A 22,422-nucleotide genomic window follows, 5' to 3' on the forward strand; every position below is an offset into this window, starting at 1 on the left:
TTCATGTGCATGCACACTTCTTCAGATACACTGAAACAGAAGTCACCAGACCCTTATATATAGTGATAGGATGGGGAGAGGTATTACTCAGAAGGGTGATGGTAATGGGTGATTGGCTGATAGGTGTGGTAAAACTGTTGATGACTGTTTACCATACCTATCAGCCAATCACCCATTATAAGTATGGTATACACATGGGGAATTGGGTCTGCTTGCCCAATGGACTTTTCAGGGGAAGGGTTCAAAAGAGGATAGAATGTTTGAAGTGAAAAGAATATCCATCTGCTGAGGCAACTTTGTTAATTCTGTGATTCTCCCTGTTTTGTCACAGATGAAATCACCACAATATAGCACAGAAAAAGAGAGTGTGTTTACCTAGTTACCTCAGTAACAAACATGCATTGTCTTCCCTCTTTCCCCTATTACATAGAAAACAATTGCTATATATGTCTTTAGTGGCATAATCCCATAGCAGAATCTGATTGGTTATGCAACATTTTGACATCATCATGATGGCTATGTTACCTTCATTTACCCTATTGGAAATGCATAGCCAATAATATGACAATGGTGGGGATTGTGGGGGTGGGACGAATTATCTATGGCTTCAAAGAAACTGTCAAAGTAGGCAGTAAGAAGTTGCAACAGCAGGGAGAAGGTAATGGGCACAGGAGAATATTATTTCATGTATCATGTCAAATGTTCACACAAGCAAACATGTAACATATCACTACTTTGCACTGTGAGGTTATGATCAAATGCTAATCCTACGTATAGAATCATATAATTAGGATTGCTTCCTCAATATCACATGAGACGAATTAAAGTTTGGAGTTAAGGGGCAAAGAAATGCAAAAAGCAGAGTTTGTTAATATTCAGTTAGCACCTAAAAAAGGTAAAGGACCCCTGACAGTTAACTCCAGTCACGAATGACTCTGGGGTTGTGGAGCTCATCTCGCTTTACTGGCCGAGGGAGCCAACATTTGTCCACAGATAGTTTCTCCGGGTCATGTGGCCAGCATGATTAAGCTGTTTCTGGTGAAACCAGAGCAGCGCACGGAAATGCCGTTTACCTTCCCGCCGGAGTGATACCCATTTATCTACTTGCACTTTGACGTGCTTTTGAACTGCTAGGTTGGCAGGAGCTGGGACCAAGCAACGGGAGATCACCCTGTCGCGGGGATTCGAACCGCCAACCTTCTGATCAGCAAGCCCTAGGCTCAGTGGTTTAGACCACAGCACACCCGCGTCCCTCTCAGTTAGCACATACATTCATGCAAAATAAGCACAGTGACCCTTCAAAAAAGCAGGCAAGTCACTGTTTATTTTGCATAAATTTCTGTTCTTTTTTTGTCACAAACTGCTTTTTGAATTTTGTCATTTAACATTGGCTTTTACATTACACACCATTATTGACATGTCTACTGAGGAATATACAATGTATCTGATAATGCAAGCTTTAGTCAACAGAAAATTACGTCATCATAATCTCATCTACAGCTCCCATCATTCTGACCATTACCATGCTGGTTGGGGGTGATGGGAGTTGTAGTCCAAAACATTTAGAGGACACCAGGTTGGTAGAAGCTGCAGGAGAAGGAAGAAAACCTTCCTATGTTGTATTTGTATGACTAGAGAAGGAGATCTGAGTTTTGGAACCTTTGGTCCAAAGTCACATGGGGAAGCCATCCTAAGAAAAACCCAGGAAAAGAATGACGCCACAGTTTCCTAAGGAACAAGTTTAATGTGCAGGTGCATTTACTAGCCATACTTCAAGCTCCCATTGCTTGTGGCAGCAAGAGAATACCAGCCTTTGAGTAATGAAGAAACTTGGACAGGGGAAGTGAGAAGGGTGTGTGGGGAGAACAAAATAACGAATTTGTTGATATCTAGCAACAGAGATTTCAACCTGTCTGGAATTCCTTTCACCAGACATAATATGCATATGCACCAATTTCACCATAGTAGCTATTTTTTTCAGGACAAGTTATCAGCAATTAACATGCTCCAGAGCTCTGCTGTGCAAACAGATCTTCTTTCAATTTAGTATTACTGAAAACTCTACATGGGACGTAATGTGTGGAGTTTTACCTGATACAGAACTAGAGAAGGAACCCTTTAATTAGGAGAAACCTCCATGTTGTCATTGGAATTGTGGAATAAGTGATCATGAGTGAGTTCAAATGCTTATAAATATGAAACCACCATTTTATGTTGTCTGAAAGAACAGTAAGTTGACTTAAATTTCACACATCTGGCATAAAACAATATAAGATTCTGTTGTGCCTTGTACTTTTTTTTTTGAGGGGGCACCAAGATGTGCCTTGTAGTTTTTAATTGTAGAAGTCTGAGAGACATACTGCCATTTCTTAGTATTATCTACTTCACACACCAAGAGGGAGAGATAGATAATATCACTTCTTGCAAAGGAAAAATAATAAAATGAGTTTGCCAAAATAAACAAACAAATAAGTAAAAATGTGTGAGCTTCAAAGTGTTGCAAGAGACAATTGCTAGGAACTAGTAAAGCAAGCCAGTATAATTAAATAAAGTGCTGTATATATATATAATTATGATTAAAAATTATCACCTTACCATCTATATAACTGAAGTACATGGGGTTTTACATTTAATAAAATGTCCACTCATAAGCAATTAAAATAATCTCTACAAATGCATGTTGTTGGTTTTTTAAAAAAAATAATCTTAAAATTGATACCTTTTCTTTAAAGGAGTATAACACAGTCTATAGTAGAAAGTGCAATAATCCACTTGTCATTTTCTACAGATCAAGTTATTTCAGATTATCATCAGCTAGCCTTGCTGATACTGACTAGCACTTTATGAATAATCTCAGTGGGAGAGTTTCAGAGTTGACACTTGCATAATTGAGATGACAGTAGGGTTAATTGTGCAGTGCTCAGTGTTAATAAGGATAGAAGAATTGAAAAAAGATTTCTGATGCACCATCCTGTCACTGTGCCTGTTAATCATTTGATGTAGTCTCATGTGATATAGCTCTAACATGCCTAATGTAATACAGACTAAAGAATCTTGCAAAGGGGGGGAAAGTATATTGCATCTACATATAAGAGGGATTAAAACAGATTTTGATCTTTTAAAAATCAAGTATTTGACATAAACATTACATTGAGTTTTCTGAAAAATCCAGACAATGGATAAGCAATGTCATTCAAACAATACCGTATGCCTTTCAATAACAGTAGTAAACAACTTCATCAGACTTCAAAAAAGCAACTCATAAAAAAATTCAGAAGTGTATTTTGAACTTCTGAGTTGATTACTAGTGTTTTATGATAGTGGCATCAAGGATGATTAAACAGTTATGTACTGATGGGAATGGCAGATGGAAATGGGAAAGTGGAAGTAGTAGTTTTGAAAGATACACTCTACCTGTGTAGCCCAGAGAATTGTCCTCATTATCTGAGGTGGGAAGTGGTGTTCCGCTGTCGTTTCCTCTCTCAAGGTCATCAGAGTCTGTTGGAAATAACATCAGAGCTGCTGATGGGGTCATAGTAGTAACAGTAGTTGCCATTTCCATCAAATAGTGTCCATATACAAGTAAATCCACATATGACAGAAAAACAAACAGTGACAGCACACAGCATACTTTATCCTTCCACACCATTGGCTGGATTAACTTCTGTAATATCTTCAGCAACATTCTTTGTGGTTTTAAAATTCCTCTTGTGTTTACTGTGTCCCTAGTTTTATTCTTCTGTTGCACCTTCACTCTGATTTCACAGCTTGTGAAGTGTTCTGTCTACACTCTGCAGAGCAGCCAGCACATGCTGTGGTGGACATATGGGGAAGAGGAGGCTGGGTGGTTGAATGCTAGCATTGCTAATTTTCTACCTTATTGTTAATCAAAGCTATTGACTGTGATCACTCCCCATCATTGCTTCATCTCCTGGCAATTACAGACTCAGGGGACTTTACCTCTTTGTAGGAAGGGGAAAAAGCAGTGTCTTGTTAAATAAGGAGGAAGGCTTGTATAAGCACTATTTCTTATCCAGGGGTGGAGCAAAGGAAAGGAGAATTATCACATCTAGCAAAAGGCAACAGTTTATAGTAATCAGAAAGAGATATTTTGCTGAACTGAAGGGCAATATTAAGGACATCATTTTTAAATGTTTTTCTCATAGAGCATAGTCCTGCAAAATTAAATTGCAAACAAAATATTTTCAAATAGTTTGAAGCCATTCATAGTGCAGCAGAGCAAAAATGTATTTAAAAATGGGGGAAAGTATCTTAAGGGCAAAAATATGAATCATAGGTGCTAGTAGGAGAATAACTATACAGAGAGCTGATTGTACTCTATTTTTTAAACAATATTTAATCATACTGAAATAAAAGCCCATCAGAAAGTTCTGAGAACTCAAAAAACTTTACTTGTAAAAATATGGCTATAATCTCCCTTGCCCCCCCCCAAATCATAGAAATAATAGGTAGCATTCTAGAAATATTATGTACTGTGTGCTTTCTTTCTTTCTTTTTGCAAATGTCTTGTTTAAACGATATCCTAGCTAGTCATCTAAGTACTTAGATTTTATTCATAAATCTATGTACATTATCACAAAGAAATCAATCCACTTGGAAAAAAGTATAGCACTTCTGATATTACGTATTCAGAACACCTGTGATTCTTAAATAAGATAAATACAGTGATTAAACAATATTTATTTCAAACCTTTTATTCAATACAGTACACCTATATTCTGACTATGGTGGAAGATAGGCATTTTCTGCTTTTGTAAAATGTACAACCCCTTTTCAGACTAGTCTTTCCATTAGAAAGCAGAATGTAAAAAAAAACAACAACTTGGATGTATCCCTTTACATTACTGAGGTCTCCTTTTTAAAAAGCCTTTGTGGATAAGATAGAGGAGAGAGGTGAAAACCCCTCATTTATTTGTTCATTTGTTTTGCTACCACAGTAACATGTAATCTCATGAACATCTTTGAAAACTTCTCTGAAAGAGACTGTCACAACTGAATCAAAAGTCCTCTCTAATACACTATTCTATTATTTGCATGCAGGGAGCTATTGGACATGTTGTGAATTATAACTGTTGAAGGCAACAGGACAGGTCTCTTCCTAAATTAAATGGCAGATTTCATGCTTTCTCTTTCAGTTTTTTGAAGGTGCATGGTACAAAATAAAAAAAGAGATCAAATCAGTACTAAAAATGTCATTACAGTAAGTTGACAGCTTGTGTGCATTCAGCTTTAAATGTGTGATAAAAATAAAAAATAAAAAGGGGACTGGGTTCTGGGGAAAACGACACTGGCAACCCCACCCGCCATTAAACCCAACTGGTATTGACTATCCATGGAATGTAACCCCTGTGTAAGTTGCAGGCCTACTCTATACCAGAACTTAGAGCAGTTAGAACTGAAGTTCTACTTGGGATTCTGCCTCTCTCTGTCTCTTCCAGCCACACCATGCTAGACCTGGTCGAGCATCTACGGAATTCTGTGGTTAGAGTCCTTCTAATAACATTGATACAAAAGTTGTGCTAATAAAACTGTACCCTAGGTAAACAACTTCTCCTGAGCTCCTGGAGAAATCTTACAGTGCAAGATTTCTCATATCATTGAAGAGACACAAAGTGGCCACGCTTTGGAATCACTGGAAAGGAGACCTCTGCAGCTTCTGTTTATTTGAGAAGGCTCTCTAGATGTGCAATGTAATAGTATTTTTAAAAACAAACAAACCAAGCACAGGTGATTCTAAAAAATGCTTACCCAACAAATGTTTTCAAGGATTTAGCATTACGAGAAGTGGAACCATGAAATGCTGCAGGCAACAGGGAAAAGGAAAGGATGGGGCAACTGGCCTGCTTGAGCCCCTGCCAGCTTACAGCAAGTAGGAGAAGAGATTCATGGTGGATCTCCCCTTGTTTCATGGTGGATTGCCCCTTGTTGTATGTTGAGATTTAAGAAGGAGAAAACAAAGTTTCTCCATAACCTTCCTCCATGCCATCTATACAAAGAGTTAATGCTCAGGGCTTTATCTGATCCCTCTAATGTGCAAGTGTCAGGTGGGTAGTTCAGGAGGGAAATAAAATATTGCTATTTCCCATTTTAACCTACCTGAAATACAGTTCTCTCTTGCTTGAGCTGGCTAGAGCCTTGAGCTGAAACATTCTTGTTAGGGCTCGAAATACACTGAAACATTTTGTTGCTGGTTGCCACCTGTTTTAAATATTAATACAGTGGTACCTCGGGTTAAGAACTTAATTCGTTCTGGAGGTCTGTTCTTAACCTGAAACCGTTCTTAACCTGAGACACCACTTTAGCTAATGGGGCCTCCCGCTGCTGCTGCGCGATTTCTGTTCTCATCCTGAAGCAAAGTTCTTAGCCCGAGGTACTATTTCTGGGTTAGCAGAGTCTGTAACCTGAAGCGTCTGTAACCTGAAGCATCTGTAACCTGAGGTACCACTATACTGAGCTTTGAATGCTTAGGTAGCATTGAAGAGATTCCCGTCTTAAACTACTTAGAATATAAGTCAGTGACTCCTTTTCATCTCTTGACCAGTTCACACCTGACTTTCCAAAAGAAGCAATAAATCAGATCTTCAATGGGACTAAAGCATGCAGTGAAGCATTGTTCAATGTAGTTCTGAACATTACAGTATTCACAAGTAAATCCAACTGAGGTGAGTTGGTTTATTCTCTAATAAGTGAGCTGAAGTCCAATTGTGTTTAACAGTTCCTGAACATGCTTACGTGTCTCTTAATTGCATCTAATACTACAAACACAAAGAGCCCTGGATTATTTTTAGGAAATGCGCTTGATAACAAATATTGATAATCTGCAGCAGATTATATACCGGTAGTTCCAACAGTATGCTAGCTACAGCAGATCTAACCATACGTAAAGAGTGCTTCATACATTATGTTTTTAAAGATATGTGCTTGCTGCAGCAAAGTTTAACGAATCATGGCTCCCCAGATATACATATATGTCTTCTAAAACTTAGTGTTTGCTTTCTCACACATTAATGCATTAAGCAGATATACTGTATGCACATGCTAAGTGTAGTATGTCAAATAGCCCTAGCAAGCATATGTGAATAACATTTGCTTTGAATTACAATGTAGCCAATGTATTAATCAGTATCACTCTGACTCTACTCTGTGTTCACACACACACACACACACACACACACACACACACACTAAGAGAACTGCCCACTTTTTTATATAGTTAGAGTAAAACTGAACACTGCAAACAGTTGATACTTTCTAAAAGAATATAAGGTTCAATAAATATTTAAATACAGGTTCAATAAATATTTAAAAGATGCAACATATTTAGTTTTAGTACTACTCATTTATAATTATGTTGATTAAATCCATTGACTTCCCTCTTTCAATCAATATTTAACACCATTTAAATCTTAGTTGCCTACTACTGATATATCACAGTTTCTTTAATTCTAATAAATTACATTCTAATTTACATTAGACTTCAAATACATATTCCACCAGGATACGCTGACCAGGGGTATGATCAAGTGCTTTTGTATAGTTTTCATAGGTTCCTTGTTCAGTTCTAATGATCTCAGCTAAAATGATTTGGCATTTCCATATTATTAAACAAAAACAACTTAAAGTATGAAGTCCATTCTGTGTTAGAAGTTTTGAGTCTTCTATTCATTTTCGCTAAATAATCTAGATTTCACCAAATTAATTAAGAGCAGAAGGTGATCTGTTAAGTGCATAGGCCATGTGTACAATAAAATGGATTGTTGCTTTAAACCAAACTGAGGCAGGAACCATTTCAGTGAACATTGACTTTCTTTGTTGCTTTCCACAATCTTAACATTACAAAGTGATCTTTAAAGACACATCATTTCTCACACTAGGGTTTCAGTGTGTTCAGCACTCTTTTTCAGATGCATCTTCCTACATTACTCTAGATTAGTGAAAGGAATCAATGAGAATTGATCCAATTTGCAGAACACAGTTCTAATATTGATAGTAGTTTATACACATTTGCTTTTGCCTAATCTTTTATTAATGATCATCTTCAAAATGTCAATTAATATTGCTGTCCATAAATTCAGTAATATGGGCTAGATAGAAATCAACTAATTAAAGAAGAGATGCTCAAAGGAAACAAAACACAGAGTAAGATGAAGGAAAAAGACCTTTTGGTGATCTGTTTTCCTTATACTACTTTGAGAAACAGTAATCACTGTTATACAGTTTACCTATCAGTGGGAAAAGGTCAATTTAATTTCATTACTTTCATCAAAACTGTGTATTAGAAAATGAAATGTGGTAAGCAAATAGATTCTCATCTGTTTTTTTGTTATCTATTCACTTTGAGAAAAATACCGTGTAACATGAATGCACACTTAGCAGGGAAATAATTCAAATACCTATGTGTTCATACAGGAGCAAACATTCCCCAGAGGTTCCTGGGGGACATTTCTGAGAGTGGAGTGGCATATTTATTTGAGAAAGGAGGGTCTATCCTATCTGAAGCATCCTAGCTGAGGCTGTCCCAATGCCCCTCTGGGTGTTTGCTAAAGCACCAACATAGACTCAAGGTTAGTATGGTAGGGGTGGGTAGGTTGCTATGCCCTATGGCACGGGTGGGAAACATCTAATGCAGTCTTCCAGGACTTTATATCTGGCCATCCAGACTATCTCCAGGCCAAGCATCTTCCAAACTGCAACACACCCGTCACCAGCCCTGCTTGACACCCTGCTTAAGTATGTTTGCCTGACTGGAATGTGGCCATGAACTCTGATAGTGCTTCTTGATTTCTGGATGGAGGTTAGAATGGAATGTGTGAGTGTGTAGAAACTATCTTACTGTGCAAAGGTATAATTCACATCCATTGCTCTGTCCACTTTCAACTCTGGCCTCACCCACCACTGACATGTCCCCCCCAGAAGGCTGCATAGAAGGGAATGTGGTCCCCAGCCTTAAAAAGATTCCTCACCCCTGGTTTATAGGAATTCCATCTTTCTCTTTAGACTTCCTGTTCTGTGAGTGCTAATCTTGAGTGTTTGTGTCTTGGGTTGGGTACCTGAGGGATTCTGCTGATATGCTGCTCATCGCTATTCCTGTGTAAGCTGATGAATATTGTCTCGATTTGTGTTGATGGCTTCTAGGATGGAGTATTTTAACTTCTATGCTGACGTCTCAGGATATGGAGGACCTCATGGCCACAACGAGAGCCATGGTTGTGCTTGGATTGCAGATTCTAGAGGTTGGTGCTGGAGGATTGTTGCTGACCCCTTGGTGGCTATTCTATGAGATTTCACAGGTCTGTTTTATCCCACATGCTGTTTAATGTCTATGTTAAACCACTGACTACAGCACTTGACAGGATAAGGTCCAATAGGCTATGACTCAACTCAGAAGAAACAGAGGTACTGTTAGTTTGTGGTTCAACTGCCCAACCTAGTTTGGAATGGGTGTCTTCCTAAGAGACCTCTTTGTCTCCATCTATACTCTTAGACCTAGCCAGACTTTACCTTCCTATTAGATGTAAAAAGCTTAAAGAACTAGGTTCATAGATTGGGAGAGATCTTGGATCCAGCACTGTTGCAGGAGGTAGAGGTGTTGTTCCCTTTTAGCTTAGAGGACCTTCAGACAGAGATAGGTAGAGAGGTAACTACAACATGTGTCCATCCTTTTGACTAGTTTGCAAAGCCTTTAATTTTAGTAAAAGTAGATTAATATTTGTTTTTGATTCCACCTATTTGGAATATGTCAATCTTCATGGAAAAACAGCAATATGGACATATTTTGTGCTTTACCAACTGCCAACAAAACTAAGAATATTATTTTAAAAATCAGATGAACGAAACAGAAACTGGTCAGTTTTTGTCTAAGTGATAAACAAAATCCATCCACACACCCAGCAAAAGCCTAAGAACTGGGAAAGATTACTAAATAGATTGTAAATTAATGTATCACTCTCCAGTAATCTATAATATAAGTTTGTCCAAGGCTCTTATTCCTCTATGTGATCAATGTGAACCTCAAAAGAAAGCACAGGGTCAAAATTACCTAAAAGTTTATGAACTTGGCTGGGAGAATGAAAGCAAGTTCTGAAATGAAACGGCTGGGGAGGATAATAATCAATAACTACTCTTATCTTGTCAAATTTCAGCCTTAGAAAATTAATATCACATAGGCAATCATGCAGCCCAGCAAGGGGCATTCAGGGTTTACAGCAACCAAACAGATACCTTGAGGTGCTGTCAATTTGTAATATTGTACTACCTGAGCATGAGACTATTAGCCTGCAGCTGCAATTTCAAAAACCTCATGGGTATCTGGGAACCCCTGAAATAACTAGGGGGAGGGGAAAAACACACCCTTATGGTCACAGGGCCCAGAGCAATAAAGCATGAACACTGAAAAATACAATGAATTTAACTCACACAAGGCTGCTGAAACAACAGTATAGGTGTTTATTCCACCCAAATATAAAACACTCTCGTCTCAAGTTTCATGTAAGCAGAGACAAATAACAGTAACAGTCATTTCAAATATGGCCCTCAAAGAATATAGAAGTCAAGACAATGTGTGGAAGCCAAGATTTCTAAAAAAAAGCCCAATATGGAGGCCTACTGGCCAAAGTATTGGGAACTGATTGAAAGAGTTGGAGATAACTGGAAGCTCCAAAGCCAGGACAAATTAAAAGGTAAGGTGCGAGATTGGCTACATTATGCTCAAATTCAAGAGGTATTTAAAATGGACAGAAAAGTGGGTTTCCAGTTGGAGAAATCGAAACTGGAGACGGAGCTGCTAGAACCAAAGACTAAGGTACTTTCGAGGATGTATGACTTGCTGCTTAAATGGAACACACAGGATGAAACAGTTAAATCTGCTATGATAAAATGGGCACAGGATGTGGGACACAACATTATGTCTGAAGACTGGGAAAGGTTATGGAACACCGGTATGAAATTCACGGCATGTAGTGCCTTGAAAGAGAACATTATGAAAATGGTATACCGGTGGTACATGACTCCAGTCAAGCTGGCTAAAATATATCATCTCTCTGATAATAAGTGTTGGAAATGCAAGGAGGCAGAAGGGACATTCTTTCACCTCTGGTGGACCTGCCCGAAAGTAAAGGCCTTCTGGGAAATCATACATAATGAGCTGAAAAAGGTATTTAGATATACCTTCTCTAAGAAACCAGAGGCCTTTCTCTTGGGCATGGTGGACCGGAAGGTGCCAAAGAAGGACAGAACCTTGTTTATGTATGCAACCACAGCAGCTAGGATTCTCATCGCTAAGTTCTGGAAAACACCAGATTTACCCACACTGGAGGACTGGCAGACGCAGTTGATGGACTATATGGAGTTGGCAGAAATGACTGGCAGAATCCGAGATCTGAGCGAAGAAACTATGGAGGAGGACTGGAAAAAATTTAAGGACTATTTGCAAAAACATTATAAGTTGTTTGAATGTTAAGATAGCGCACGATTAAGAAATGTTATGTTTCCGCAATTTATTTTAAGAAATGATAAAGTAAGTATTGATAGAAAAAACGAGAAATATTTGAAACAAATTATTATGTTTATTAAGAATGTCAAAATTAAATTACAATTTTTTGAAATTGGTAACATAATATATTTAAAGGTATAATAAGATGGGAAACAAGATAACAAATTGCTGAACTGGCTAGAACAATGAATGCAATGCTGAGAGGATGCGAGGAGGTCCAAAAGTGAATTGCTGAAAGATGTTAAGGAAAGTTTCATAACATTTTTTTTCTTGTTTTTATTTTTCTTTATATATATATATAAAAAATGTTTCTTGTATGTTGCCATGTAAACAAATTTGTTAATCTATGAAAAGAAACGCAATAAAAAATCTATATAAAAAAAAAATAGAAGTCAAGACAATGTATATCTCCCAACGGGGACATGCCCAACTGTTGGAAAATGGTGTATCTACTTTTCTGCCCCTCCCCCTCCAGGTCCAGCATATAACCCTAATCTGTTAGACATACATCAAGTAATTGCTGAACAGCAGTAGACTATGGCTAGCATATGAAAGTACAGCTGACAATAGCCTATTATAATTAGACTCCAGTAAAACAGACTTTTAATCCAGAAAGACTATTGAATCACCCTCTGGAGATGAAAGAGAGTTTCATTAATTGAAAATATAAGTCTATGCATCCATTGGTGAGGGCTCAATGGATGTCAGATAGGTTGATAAATTTCTTTAGCCCAAAAACCTTTGATACTGGGAAGCCAGTAGATATGATACTTTAATTGAATTGTGGATTTCTTTGATGACTTTCACAGAGAGAATAAAGATAAGACTATTACCAAGATGATGATGATGATGATGATTTTTTAAAAAATCATGTTCTGGAATTATATTAATACCTTTTTGGGTTGCCGGGATAATCTTCTTGTATCGTTTAGGCTGTATCTATTAATCAGGGAGTAATACAATACTAATGTGATGTTATCAGCAACTAAAAGAATGTGCAACTCTATTTGAAGTGTACAGCATACTGAACCACCATTTTAAGTTTTTTTTTTAAGCCAGCCAACCACTAACTTAAGGGCAAAAGGCTTTACAAATCAATACACATTGATTTTTTCCTGGGAATTTTTTGACCTTAGGATGGTCACCATGACCTAATCAATAGGCTTGTGGGTTTTAGCATCCGTGTGCTGGTACAGGTGCACAAGTAGGGGTTGCAAGGTTTGCTCCCAGCCTGCTTCCACAGATGAGAGTGGAATTTGTATAGGCCCTTTGTGATTTCAATGAATGCATGGAGTTTGCGAACACAAACTCCTGCTCCACCCTTTCCATGTTTTCAAATAATGTCTGTAAAGGGTTTGTTTCATGGCACTGCTGTGCTTTTTGTAAGATGCTACTTCAGTAGTTATAAAGAGAGCACACATGTTCTAAATTCCACATAACAGAATGTTTGGACTAGAACCAACATATTTAAAAATGGTTTTTGATTGGAATAATTTGAAGGGAATGAGGTGTTTAGAGGATCCCTGCCTTGACTATTATTTATAAGCTCAAAGTAAAAACAAAGCATTGATGTTTTAAAAATATTATATGTCTACTCAGAAGTAAGTCACATTAACTTCCCTAGGAAATGGCTAGTGTATAACTTTCATAGTTGGTTCACCTATCAGTTGGCTCACCTACCAGGTAAAATGTGAAAATGGTTTCAAGGCAGACGAAGTTGTTGTGGTGAATTAGCCTCCCAACTCTCCCCTCAGTTGCCTTGCCTACCACTCCTCTCCCCACCTTCTATTACTTTTAATGTATTTATGCTACTAATGCAGTTGTGGCACCACCCCTTCCTTTCTGCCTTGTTGGAAGGCAAGGGGCTCTGTCACAGCAAGCCATTCTGGAAAACGTGACCCAGGAGAGGGCTTGTGCTGCCATTTTCCCGGGATGGCTAGGGCTAGAGGATGCCATTATTTAAGTTCTTAATTTTACATTAAATTTTAAGGCTTTATTTAAAAATTGTCTAGCTGCCCTAAAAAAGCAGTTGTGGCATAGGCAGTCTCCTAGGTGATATCCCCCCAGAAATCCTCTGTCTGAGTAAGGACCCACATTCCTTTCTCAGAATAAGAAAGAGGAGATGGAGGCAGAGATGTGCTGCTTCTGTGTTAGCAGCAAAACAGTAGGGAGAGGTATGAGGAGTAGGAAGCTTGGTGGAAGTTGTCCTCACCTTGGATGGCACCATATCTTGTGCCGGTCCTGTTAGCTTTGCTAGCACAGGAAAATTATTTGTGTAGCCAACAATATGGCAGCTTCTGGGGATTCCCTCCTCTCATATATCTTTGGCAAGTGGAATGGAGAAGCAATTCTGTTGTAGACATTAGTTTTTGAATATCTTAATGCAATCTGTCAACTGAATATTCCAGGAACTTTCTGTGTCATGGTCCCTATTCTACAAATATAATATAAATTCGATAATGTTTCAGCAACATTTTTGAGTTCCTGCTGCATGGTGCCACATAAAACAATTTACAAGGAGACACAACAAAGAGAATTCTGCAAAGCTTTAACAAGTGTATTGTGAGACAACTTTTTAAGGCAAGAGACTGTGGCCTATGGAGGTTCCTTCCACAATAAATTTGTTAATCTGCAACCAGAACCATAGCTAGGTGATCTTGCGCCTCTGGCAGAACTCTCCAGATTGCGCCCCCTATTATTTGGAAATCTGCATTCAATTTCCTGTATCTTTCACTATCTCCCTCGCATTTTGCTTGCCTTCTCTCCCCCCTATTTGTAAGGCCTCATTGGACAGCCACTTTCCTTTTTGCATTTCATTTTCATTGGGATGGTTTTCGTTGCTGCCTCCTGTATGAGCCAATAATCAATATTTATATTTATGGACATGTTTAGGGAAGCTTTTAATGCTTGATGCATTACTGTATTTTAATATTTTGTTGGAAGCCGCCCAGAGTGTCTGGGGAACGCCAGCCAGATGGGCGGGGTATAAATTATTACTATTATTATTATTATTATTATTATTATTATTATTATTATTATTATTACATTTTAGCGGATTTTGCACCCTCCTGTCGCCTGCGCCCCTGTCGGGAGCCCACCTCACCCCCTAGCTACAGCCCTGTCTGCAACATGTCACACCTAAACACACAATGTGGCTACTCTTTGGGAAAGAAGAGGGGGGAAGTGATTGTATGCATATTTTATTGAAAACTGTATTGTACATGTCCTGCTCTCTGGTAACTTTGGATAGGATTGGAGACCAAAGGAGTAAATTTAATCCCACATAAAGTAAATTTAATCCCACATAAATTTAGTTTCCTAAATAGATTTCAGAAAGTAAGAGAAAGAGTTTTGTACACATCTGAAAATGTATATAGAATTCCTAAAGTATGTGTTATCATTGTAGAGCTATTCCTAAAGTATGTGTTATCATTGTAGAGCTATTCCTAAAGTATGTGTTATCATTGTAGAGCTATTCCTAAAGTATGTGTTATCATTGTAGAGCTATTTGCACAGTGGCACTTTACCACTTGCTCTGTAGTACAGTCTAGCCTGGGTTGTGTGTATTGATCAGGGTAGTGGGGTGGGAATGCCAGAGGAGCAGATAGATGAATGATCTTGCCTTCTGACAGGCATATTGACTAGTTGGTCTTTTGTCTAACAGAAGAGAATTAGGCAGCAATCCTGTATACACTTATCTGGAAATAAGCATTGCCAAACACAGTGGGACTTTTGAGAAAACAGGCATAGGACTGTGCTGCTTTAAATGCAGGTAATGGGCTTTTGCATCTCAGATTAGGTTTTCCTTTGCATTTTATATTCTATAAATAACCCAACCGTAAGATTTTAGCTACACTCATAATGATTCAAAGTGTAAAAATACCTTGGTATAACAAAAAATAAAACTATTTTTCGTATGCAGCATTCCATACGTATGTTACATTTTCCAAGTGTGCTATTAACATAAAATAAAAATAAAACAAAGACATTTTGTGATATCTGAATGCTTGCCAGCTTATTCCAAAACTGACTGGCAAATAGATATGGCAATTTTAAACATACCAGTATTTAAAATTTGATTCATTAAAACCATTATGGTTTGGCCTTTCACTCCAGTATCCAAAAGTTGTTTGAATTTAAGCTGTTCCTTCATTTGTCATACCTAGAGGGCAAGCCAACTAATGACTATATTGATTTTCCTTTGTGTTCAATTCTTTATGCATCATTCAGCCAAGGTGAATATGGGCATATTCTGAAACTGTTTTTCAGTGTATGTTCGTAGGACATTAATTTCAGATAAAAGTGTTTTCATATGCCACATTTTCTAAAAAGTCAATCACTAGCAATTATTGCAAAGTCTTTTCAAAGATAATTATATTATTATTGTTAGATAATAAATATTAAGAGTGTGAACAGAAATTGTATGTTGATCACTAAGCATGTCAATACAGAAAACTTTTGTTAAAATATATTTATCTACATTTCTGTAGGCTGGTGGGCAGTTTGCATCAACAAGACAGTACAGCTGGGAAAAAATCAGTAAAAACAATATTAAGTAAATGGGATTGTTAAAGTGAAGCCTTTCTTTGACTATTCATGCTTATGTATTGCATAAATGAACATGCAGAATTGTGTTTTTTACCCTCATTTACACAGGATACCGTATGTATAATAGATGACCCAAGCCTATGGGATAGCCAGCAAAGTTTCTGTGGTTTGTCCAATAGTGTCCATGTGTGAACAAACTGATTCCACTGACATTGCAGGCCTGCTCCTCCTTCTCTCCCCTGAAGCTCCATGTAGACCCCCCAAAATCGGGAGGTCATGGGGAGCTGCAAGGGTAGGACAGGAAGCACAAGCGGAAGTCTGCTTGTACAACATTGAGTTCCATCCTCTTAAAAAGGTAAAAGACCCCTGACAGTTAAGTCCAGTCGCAGATGACTCTGGGCTTGTGGCACTCATCTCGCTTTACAGGCCGAGGGAGCCTGCGTTTGTCCGCAGACAGTTTTTCTGGGTCATGTGGCCAGCATGACTAAGCCACTTCTGGCACAATGGAACACCAACACCAGAGCAGTGCATGGAAATGCCATTTACCTTCCCACCAGAGAGATACCTATTTATCTACTTGCACTTTTTGGGGGAGGAGCTGGGACTGAGTAATGGGAGCTCAATCCATGGTGGGGATTTGAACCGCCGACCTTCTGATCAGCAAGCCCAAGAGGCTCAGTGGTTTAGACCACAGCGCCACCCGTATCCTCTCCACCCTCTTACTTCTGTTTTAAAGGGAAAACTGCATACTGTAGCTATCAGCTTGTGTGTGTGTGTGTGGGGGGGGGTATTTCCAAGACTGCAAACCAGGCATGCCTAGTTTTCTGGTAAACCTTGAGGAAAATATACATTTTAGGAAAAGCATTGTTGAGAAAGTTTCTTTTAATATCAGATCAACTAGTAATATATATTAAAAATCCTGCTCTCACCACAACTTGTTTGCCATATTTAAGGTAGTAAAAATCAACCTAGAATTTCACAGGCAACAGTGGACTATCTTACTGATAATCTAGTTTAAAGATTTTTTTTCCTGACTTTTGCCTCTATTCAAGAGTATCACAGAGGTCAAGGAGGTGCTTGGCTGCCTCAAGGGAGAACCCTGTAGATGTGGACTTAATGCTGAAATACAGCTGTTGTTTGGAAGCGGGTGGGTGGGAAGTATGGAATTACATAGGAAGAAAAAGAAAAAGAAATCAAATATACAAATGGAAGAAAAACATCACTACCCAATTTTCTATTAAACTTTAATGCCCTGTCTCAACTGTGAGCACATGGTTACTAAACATATGTAGAAATGTGAATTATATGAGGATGGTATAGCAGAAGAAATATGCATACAAAGAAATATAAATAAAGGATTATTATACTGAACATCAAGAGCTGCTATGTTTACTGTTTATATTGCCTATTTCATACCAACTACATATTGAAAAATGCAATTATGCAACCTGTCTCTTAAAATAAACAGCATTGATTAGTTCAACATAAAATTATCAGCACAAGCACATAAGTAAAGACTCAAAAGAGCTTGTCTATATAAAATTTATGAATGTGTAAAAACAGTGTATTGTGAATTAAACCAGGTATGAAAACCACAAGATTCTAAGTTCAGGGCACTGTTTTCACAGTGGCCAATCAAATGCCTATGGGGATCCCAGAAGCAGAACATAAGAACTACAATACTCCTCCCACTGATTCCCATAAACTGGTATTGTCTCAGACACTGGAAGGTGCTTATTCATCCATATTGGGCATAAAAAAAACATCTTTAAAAACACCTGTGTGGAACCAGTAAAAAAAAAAGAACACATTCAGAATCACAGACACAGATACCCTTTCAGTTTACACATGTGTAATTCAACCTCTTTATAGTGTAATCAATTAAGTATAACTCTTCTAAGCGTCTTGGTTACTAAGTGGCATCCATCTACCTCCTTGCAGTCCCACCAGGCAACAATATTTTTCGATTGGCATGTGCCAGCTAATGGTAGTGTTTGGATGCTGTCCAGTAGCCTTTGCCTGTGGTTCCACTGCCTTTATAGATATCTGGATAGCTCATATGATTTCCTTTGGCACACATGGCAAGCGCTTCATTAATAAGTATTAGTAATATGAAGAATCTTTACTATCATTGAGCACTTTGTGGCCTGTGTTACTATGAGATAAATACTCATAACCAAATGTTACCTTGAGCAACTCCTTAATGGGACCAACTGCTGCAGGTGATCGTTGAATGAAGAGGCTCCTGCTTGCTTGTACTAAGAGGGGTTGCTTGAGTCACTGGACAACTGACTCTCATTCACTGTGATGGAACATTTGAAACTATATTTTCCAATACAGTAATAATTCAAATTACTATAATTTGATATAGATTGCAACCTGAATGCATTTAGCTATGTACTTTCTTCAAGTACACATATTTTTCTCTGACTTTTATGTTCTGACTTTACTTCCCATTTTCTGGGAATCTTATCAAGCTTATACTATCCACTACATCATGGGTAGGCAAACTAAGGCCCAGATCTGGCCCAATCGCCTTCTAAATCTGACTCGTGGATGATCCAGGAATCAGTGTGTGTTTTACATGAGCAGAATGTGTGCTTTTATTTAAAATGCATTTGTGGGTTATTTGTGGGGCATAGGAATTCATACATCCCCCACTCCCCTCAAAAATATAGTCCAACCCCCCACAAGGTCTGAGGGACAGTGGACCGGCCCCCTGCTGAAAAAGTTTGCTCACCCCTGCACTACATCATGTGTGTGAAACTTTTGCCCCTTGAACTACAACTCTCACTATCCCTGATGATTGGCCATACTTGCTGGGGCTGATGGGAGGTGTAGCTGAACAACATATAGAGAGCCAAAAGTTCCCTACATCTTCATAGCAATAGGTCATGGCATGAACATTAGCATAGAATCCAAGGGCTTAAACATTTGCTTATTTGTGAATGGACCACTTGAAGCATATCTGGCTTCTAGTAACTCAAAATGGGGAATCTACTGAAAATAGTCAAATGCCTTGCCATCTTAATAATGACATATACAGTGGTACCTCAGGTTACAGAGGCTTCAGGTTACAGACACTTCAGGTTACAGACTCCGCTAACCCAGAAATAGTATCTCGGGTTAAGAACTTTGCTTCAGGATGAGAACAGAAATCGTGCTCTGGCGGCGCAGTCTGAAGTAGTACAGTCCAGAGTTTCACTCAGAACTAGGTCCTACATTCTTTCAAGACTGTGGCATGGTGAATCTTGGGTATAGTAGACCTACGGTTCTCCAGGCACATTGCGCAGAATAAGAGAATACTGGTGTGCAGGATGCAAGCTATTTAGCCATGGGAGATACTGTCATTGCTGCTACTAGCTCCAAAGCTTACTAAATATTCTCTACATGTTACTGGTCTATATAGGCACCTGAGGGATTTGCTTCATCAGAAATTTCAGAATATTAGTATGACCCATGCAGGCTGCCTGGCCCACTAATGGGGCAAGGTGAGGTGCCTCCATCGAGTGGCAGAAGCCCAAAAGGTGGCGCCTGCCTTGTGTCCACCATCCGCCCCGTTGCCAGTAGAGAAATGGTGCTGGCAGTGACACGTTTCCGGTGACATCTTGCAAAGTGCACAAGATCTTGCAAGATTTTGGTGAGCCCTTGCTGGAAGCCGGCACTGCTATCAGCGCTTTATAGGCACTAACGCTCAACACAAGTAAGAGAGGTGCAGCGCTGGTGGTGTGGTGGCTGTGAGGGGGGTGACATATTCCTGTTTTGACTCAAGCAGCAAAACCAAGTTTTAAAGGATCTGGTTATTATTAGTTTGTATATACGGTGTGGGTAGGTATATGACCCCAGCATTCATCCTCTGCTGCCCCCTCCACATTAGTCTCTAACTTAATAGAGCTCTGCATTGCCTTTGCAAACAGGACACAGATTTATTTGAAGTATCTCATTTTCCTCCAAATATAAGCCTTATATGTTGTCCAGTCTACAATAGCACATGAATCGAAACAGACTTGAGCTGGCATGTGAAAAGGCTGACTCCTTGGATTTTAGTCAAAGTAAACTAATCAGTTTACATCCAAATATTCCAGCATAATCAGTTTCTAGTTCAAGATGCCAAATCCATGCTTAACTTTAAGAATATCCTTAATTCATACAAAAATACTTAAGGGTTTTTATTCTTTGATTAAGGAGTTTGAATATTTGAATTATAAGTCTACATCTACATTTCATACCATGTAATCATCTAGGCAGACCCTTAATAGCAATTAACACTGATGTGCACTTGTATGCCTCATTTATACATTCACCAGAATATCTGTTTTGAAAAAGGCCAGTGATATTACTCTACAGAATTCTCACATACATTGAGACAAAAGAATAAAAACACCTATTAAATGCAATGTCTCGCTCATGAAATAAGCACCATCTTCTACAATCACTTGCCATTCTGTCTTTAGAAAAATATGATTTCCTTTAAAACTTCTCATTAGAATAACAAATACACAGTAATTTTTGGTAATAAGGAAGGAAACTGGCATAAAACCATAATAAAGAAAAGCCAGCTGAGGAGCCTGGTATGAAACAATGCTATGTATAATTGGTGTTTAATTATGCAGAATTAACAAATGGCAGAAGCACGGGTTGTATTACTTGACCAAGGCTCTTTGCCAAGTCAACAAGCTGGTCTAAATGGAGGAAGCAACCCATTCAGTTATCTGACGCCTCTGAGTGGAACCTTCTTTGCTGTGCTCTCCATCTGTGTTGCCAAAAACATTTAGCAGAAGAAAAAAATCTGTTGATTTGCTAAAGCAAGATAAATTTCTGTCATTGACACTGGTGAATGCACCAATAAAATCATAAAAAAGTTTTCTAAACAGCGTATTCAGTCGATGCCAAAAGTTTAGAAACACAACAGCAGCCAAAACACTAATTAGTTTGCTTTTGTAGCGCTAGCATCTCACTGAATGAAATTGCCTATGTTTAATTTTTTAAACTTTACCTTTCATAAGCTATTGTCAGTATATACAGCTAACTCTGCATTTTGAATTTTTTGTGTGGCCTTATTTAAACCACTTGAAGTTACTGGAGGAGTATGACTGAAATCTTATATTCAGCAAGGTCTGCACACTGCAATACTTTCATGTTAAACATCTGTGGAAATGGCGAGACGAAAAGTTTCCAGAAGGTTAGTTATGTCGGTCCACTGCAGGAAAAGCAACAAAGTGTGGCACTTTAAACAAATTCATTATATCATAAGCTTTCATAGACTAAAGTGTACTTCATCTGATGGATGAAGTGTTTTACTAAGTTGGCAGGTGGTGGAGGGGGAAAAATGGCACAGACAAAAGTACAGACTTGTGACAATTTGATGACCACTACCGCAAAGCTTATTCTCATCTCCAGAGAATGTCAACATTTTCATGGCTAAGTTATAACAATGCTTTCTCACTTCCTGTCTTTCCTCTATCCAGGATGCATTGCTGGAAGTTAGGGTGCATTCAGGTGTGGATAGCATTGCATTAGTTTTTCTGGTTACAATGCTATTGTTTCTGTCCTGTTTTCTAAATTCCTTTCACATTGTCATATCTGTTGCATTATGGAATTATGGCTTTTTGTTACTAATATACCAGACGATGAGGTCCCTGCAGACTGCAGGAGAGCAAATGCTGTCCCCATCTTTTTTTTAAAAAAAGGGGGGGGGAGACTCAGGTAACTAACTACCATCTGGTCAGCTTTACACTGATACCAAGAAAGGTTCTAGAACAGATCATTAAATGGTCAGCCTGTTAGCACTTAGAAAAGGATTCTATGATTACTAAGACCCAGTATGGGTTTCTCAAAAACTAGTCATGCCAGATGAATCTCATTTCTTCTTTTGATAGAGTTACAAACTTGGTGGATCAGGAGAATGCCTTGACATAGTGTATCTTGATTTCAGTAAGACTTTTGACAAGGTCCCCCCATTATATTATTGTGGAGTAGGTCATGAAATGTGGGCTGGACAAGTTAACTGTTACGTGGATTTGTAGCTGGTTGACTCACCAAACCCAAATGCTGCTCACTAATGGTTCCTCAGCCTCCTGGAAGAAAACGACAAGCGGGGTGACACAGGGTTCTGTCCCTGGCCCACTGTGGTTCAACGTCTTTATAAATGACTTCGATGAAGGAAGTGAGGGGGCGTTAATCAAATTTGCAAATGACAAACTGGAAGGTGTAGCATAAGACAGAATCAGGATTCAAGATGACCTTAACGGATTGGAGAACTGGGCCCAAACTAACAAAATTAATTTCAATAGGGACAAATGTCAGGTTCTACACTTAGGCAGAAAGACCCACCTGCACAAATATAAGATGAGGGACGACAG

The 22,422-nt window shown here is 38.5% G+C and overlaps 2 protein-coding genes across 3 annotated transcripts in view; one reads left to right on the plus strand and one right to left on the minus strand.

Moving 5' to 3' along the window:
- The window catches only part of LOC308590040 (uncharacterized protein), a gene marked incomplete at its 5' end in the record, with an annotated part of 378,432 nt that extends 366,748 nt beyond the window's left edge, over nucleotides 1–11,684 (plus strand). Inside the window, one exon of the transcript XR_014009615.1 lies at nucleotides 11,658–11,684. The remainder of the gene's footprint in view (nucleotides 1–11,657) is intronic.
- The window catches only part of ROBO1 (roundabout guidance receptor 1), a 587,586-nt gene that overhangs the window by 331,207 nt on the left and 233,957 nt on the right, over nucleotides 1–22,422 (minus strand). For both annotated transcript variants that reach the window (XM_081199572.1, XM_081199571.1), the window contains exon 3: nucleotides 3,415–3,498. In XM_081199572.1, coding sequence (XP_081055698.1) covers nucleotides 3,415–3,498 — 84 coding nt within the window. The remainder of the gene's footprint in view (nucleotides 1–3,414; nucleotides 3,499–22,422) is intronic.

The sequence above is a fragment of the Podarcis bocagei genome (assembly GCF_964188305.1).
Source record: "Podarcis bocagei genome assembly, chromosome: 6".
NCBI classification, from domain to species: Eukaryota; Metazoa; Chordata; class Lepidosauria; order Squamata; family Lacertidae; genus Podarcis; species Podarcis bocagei.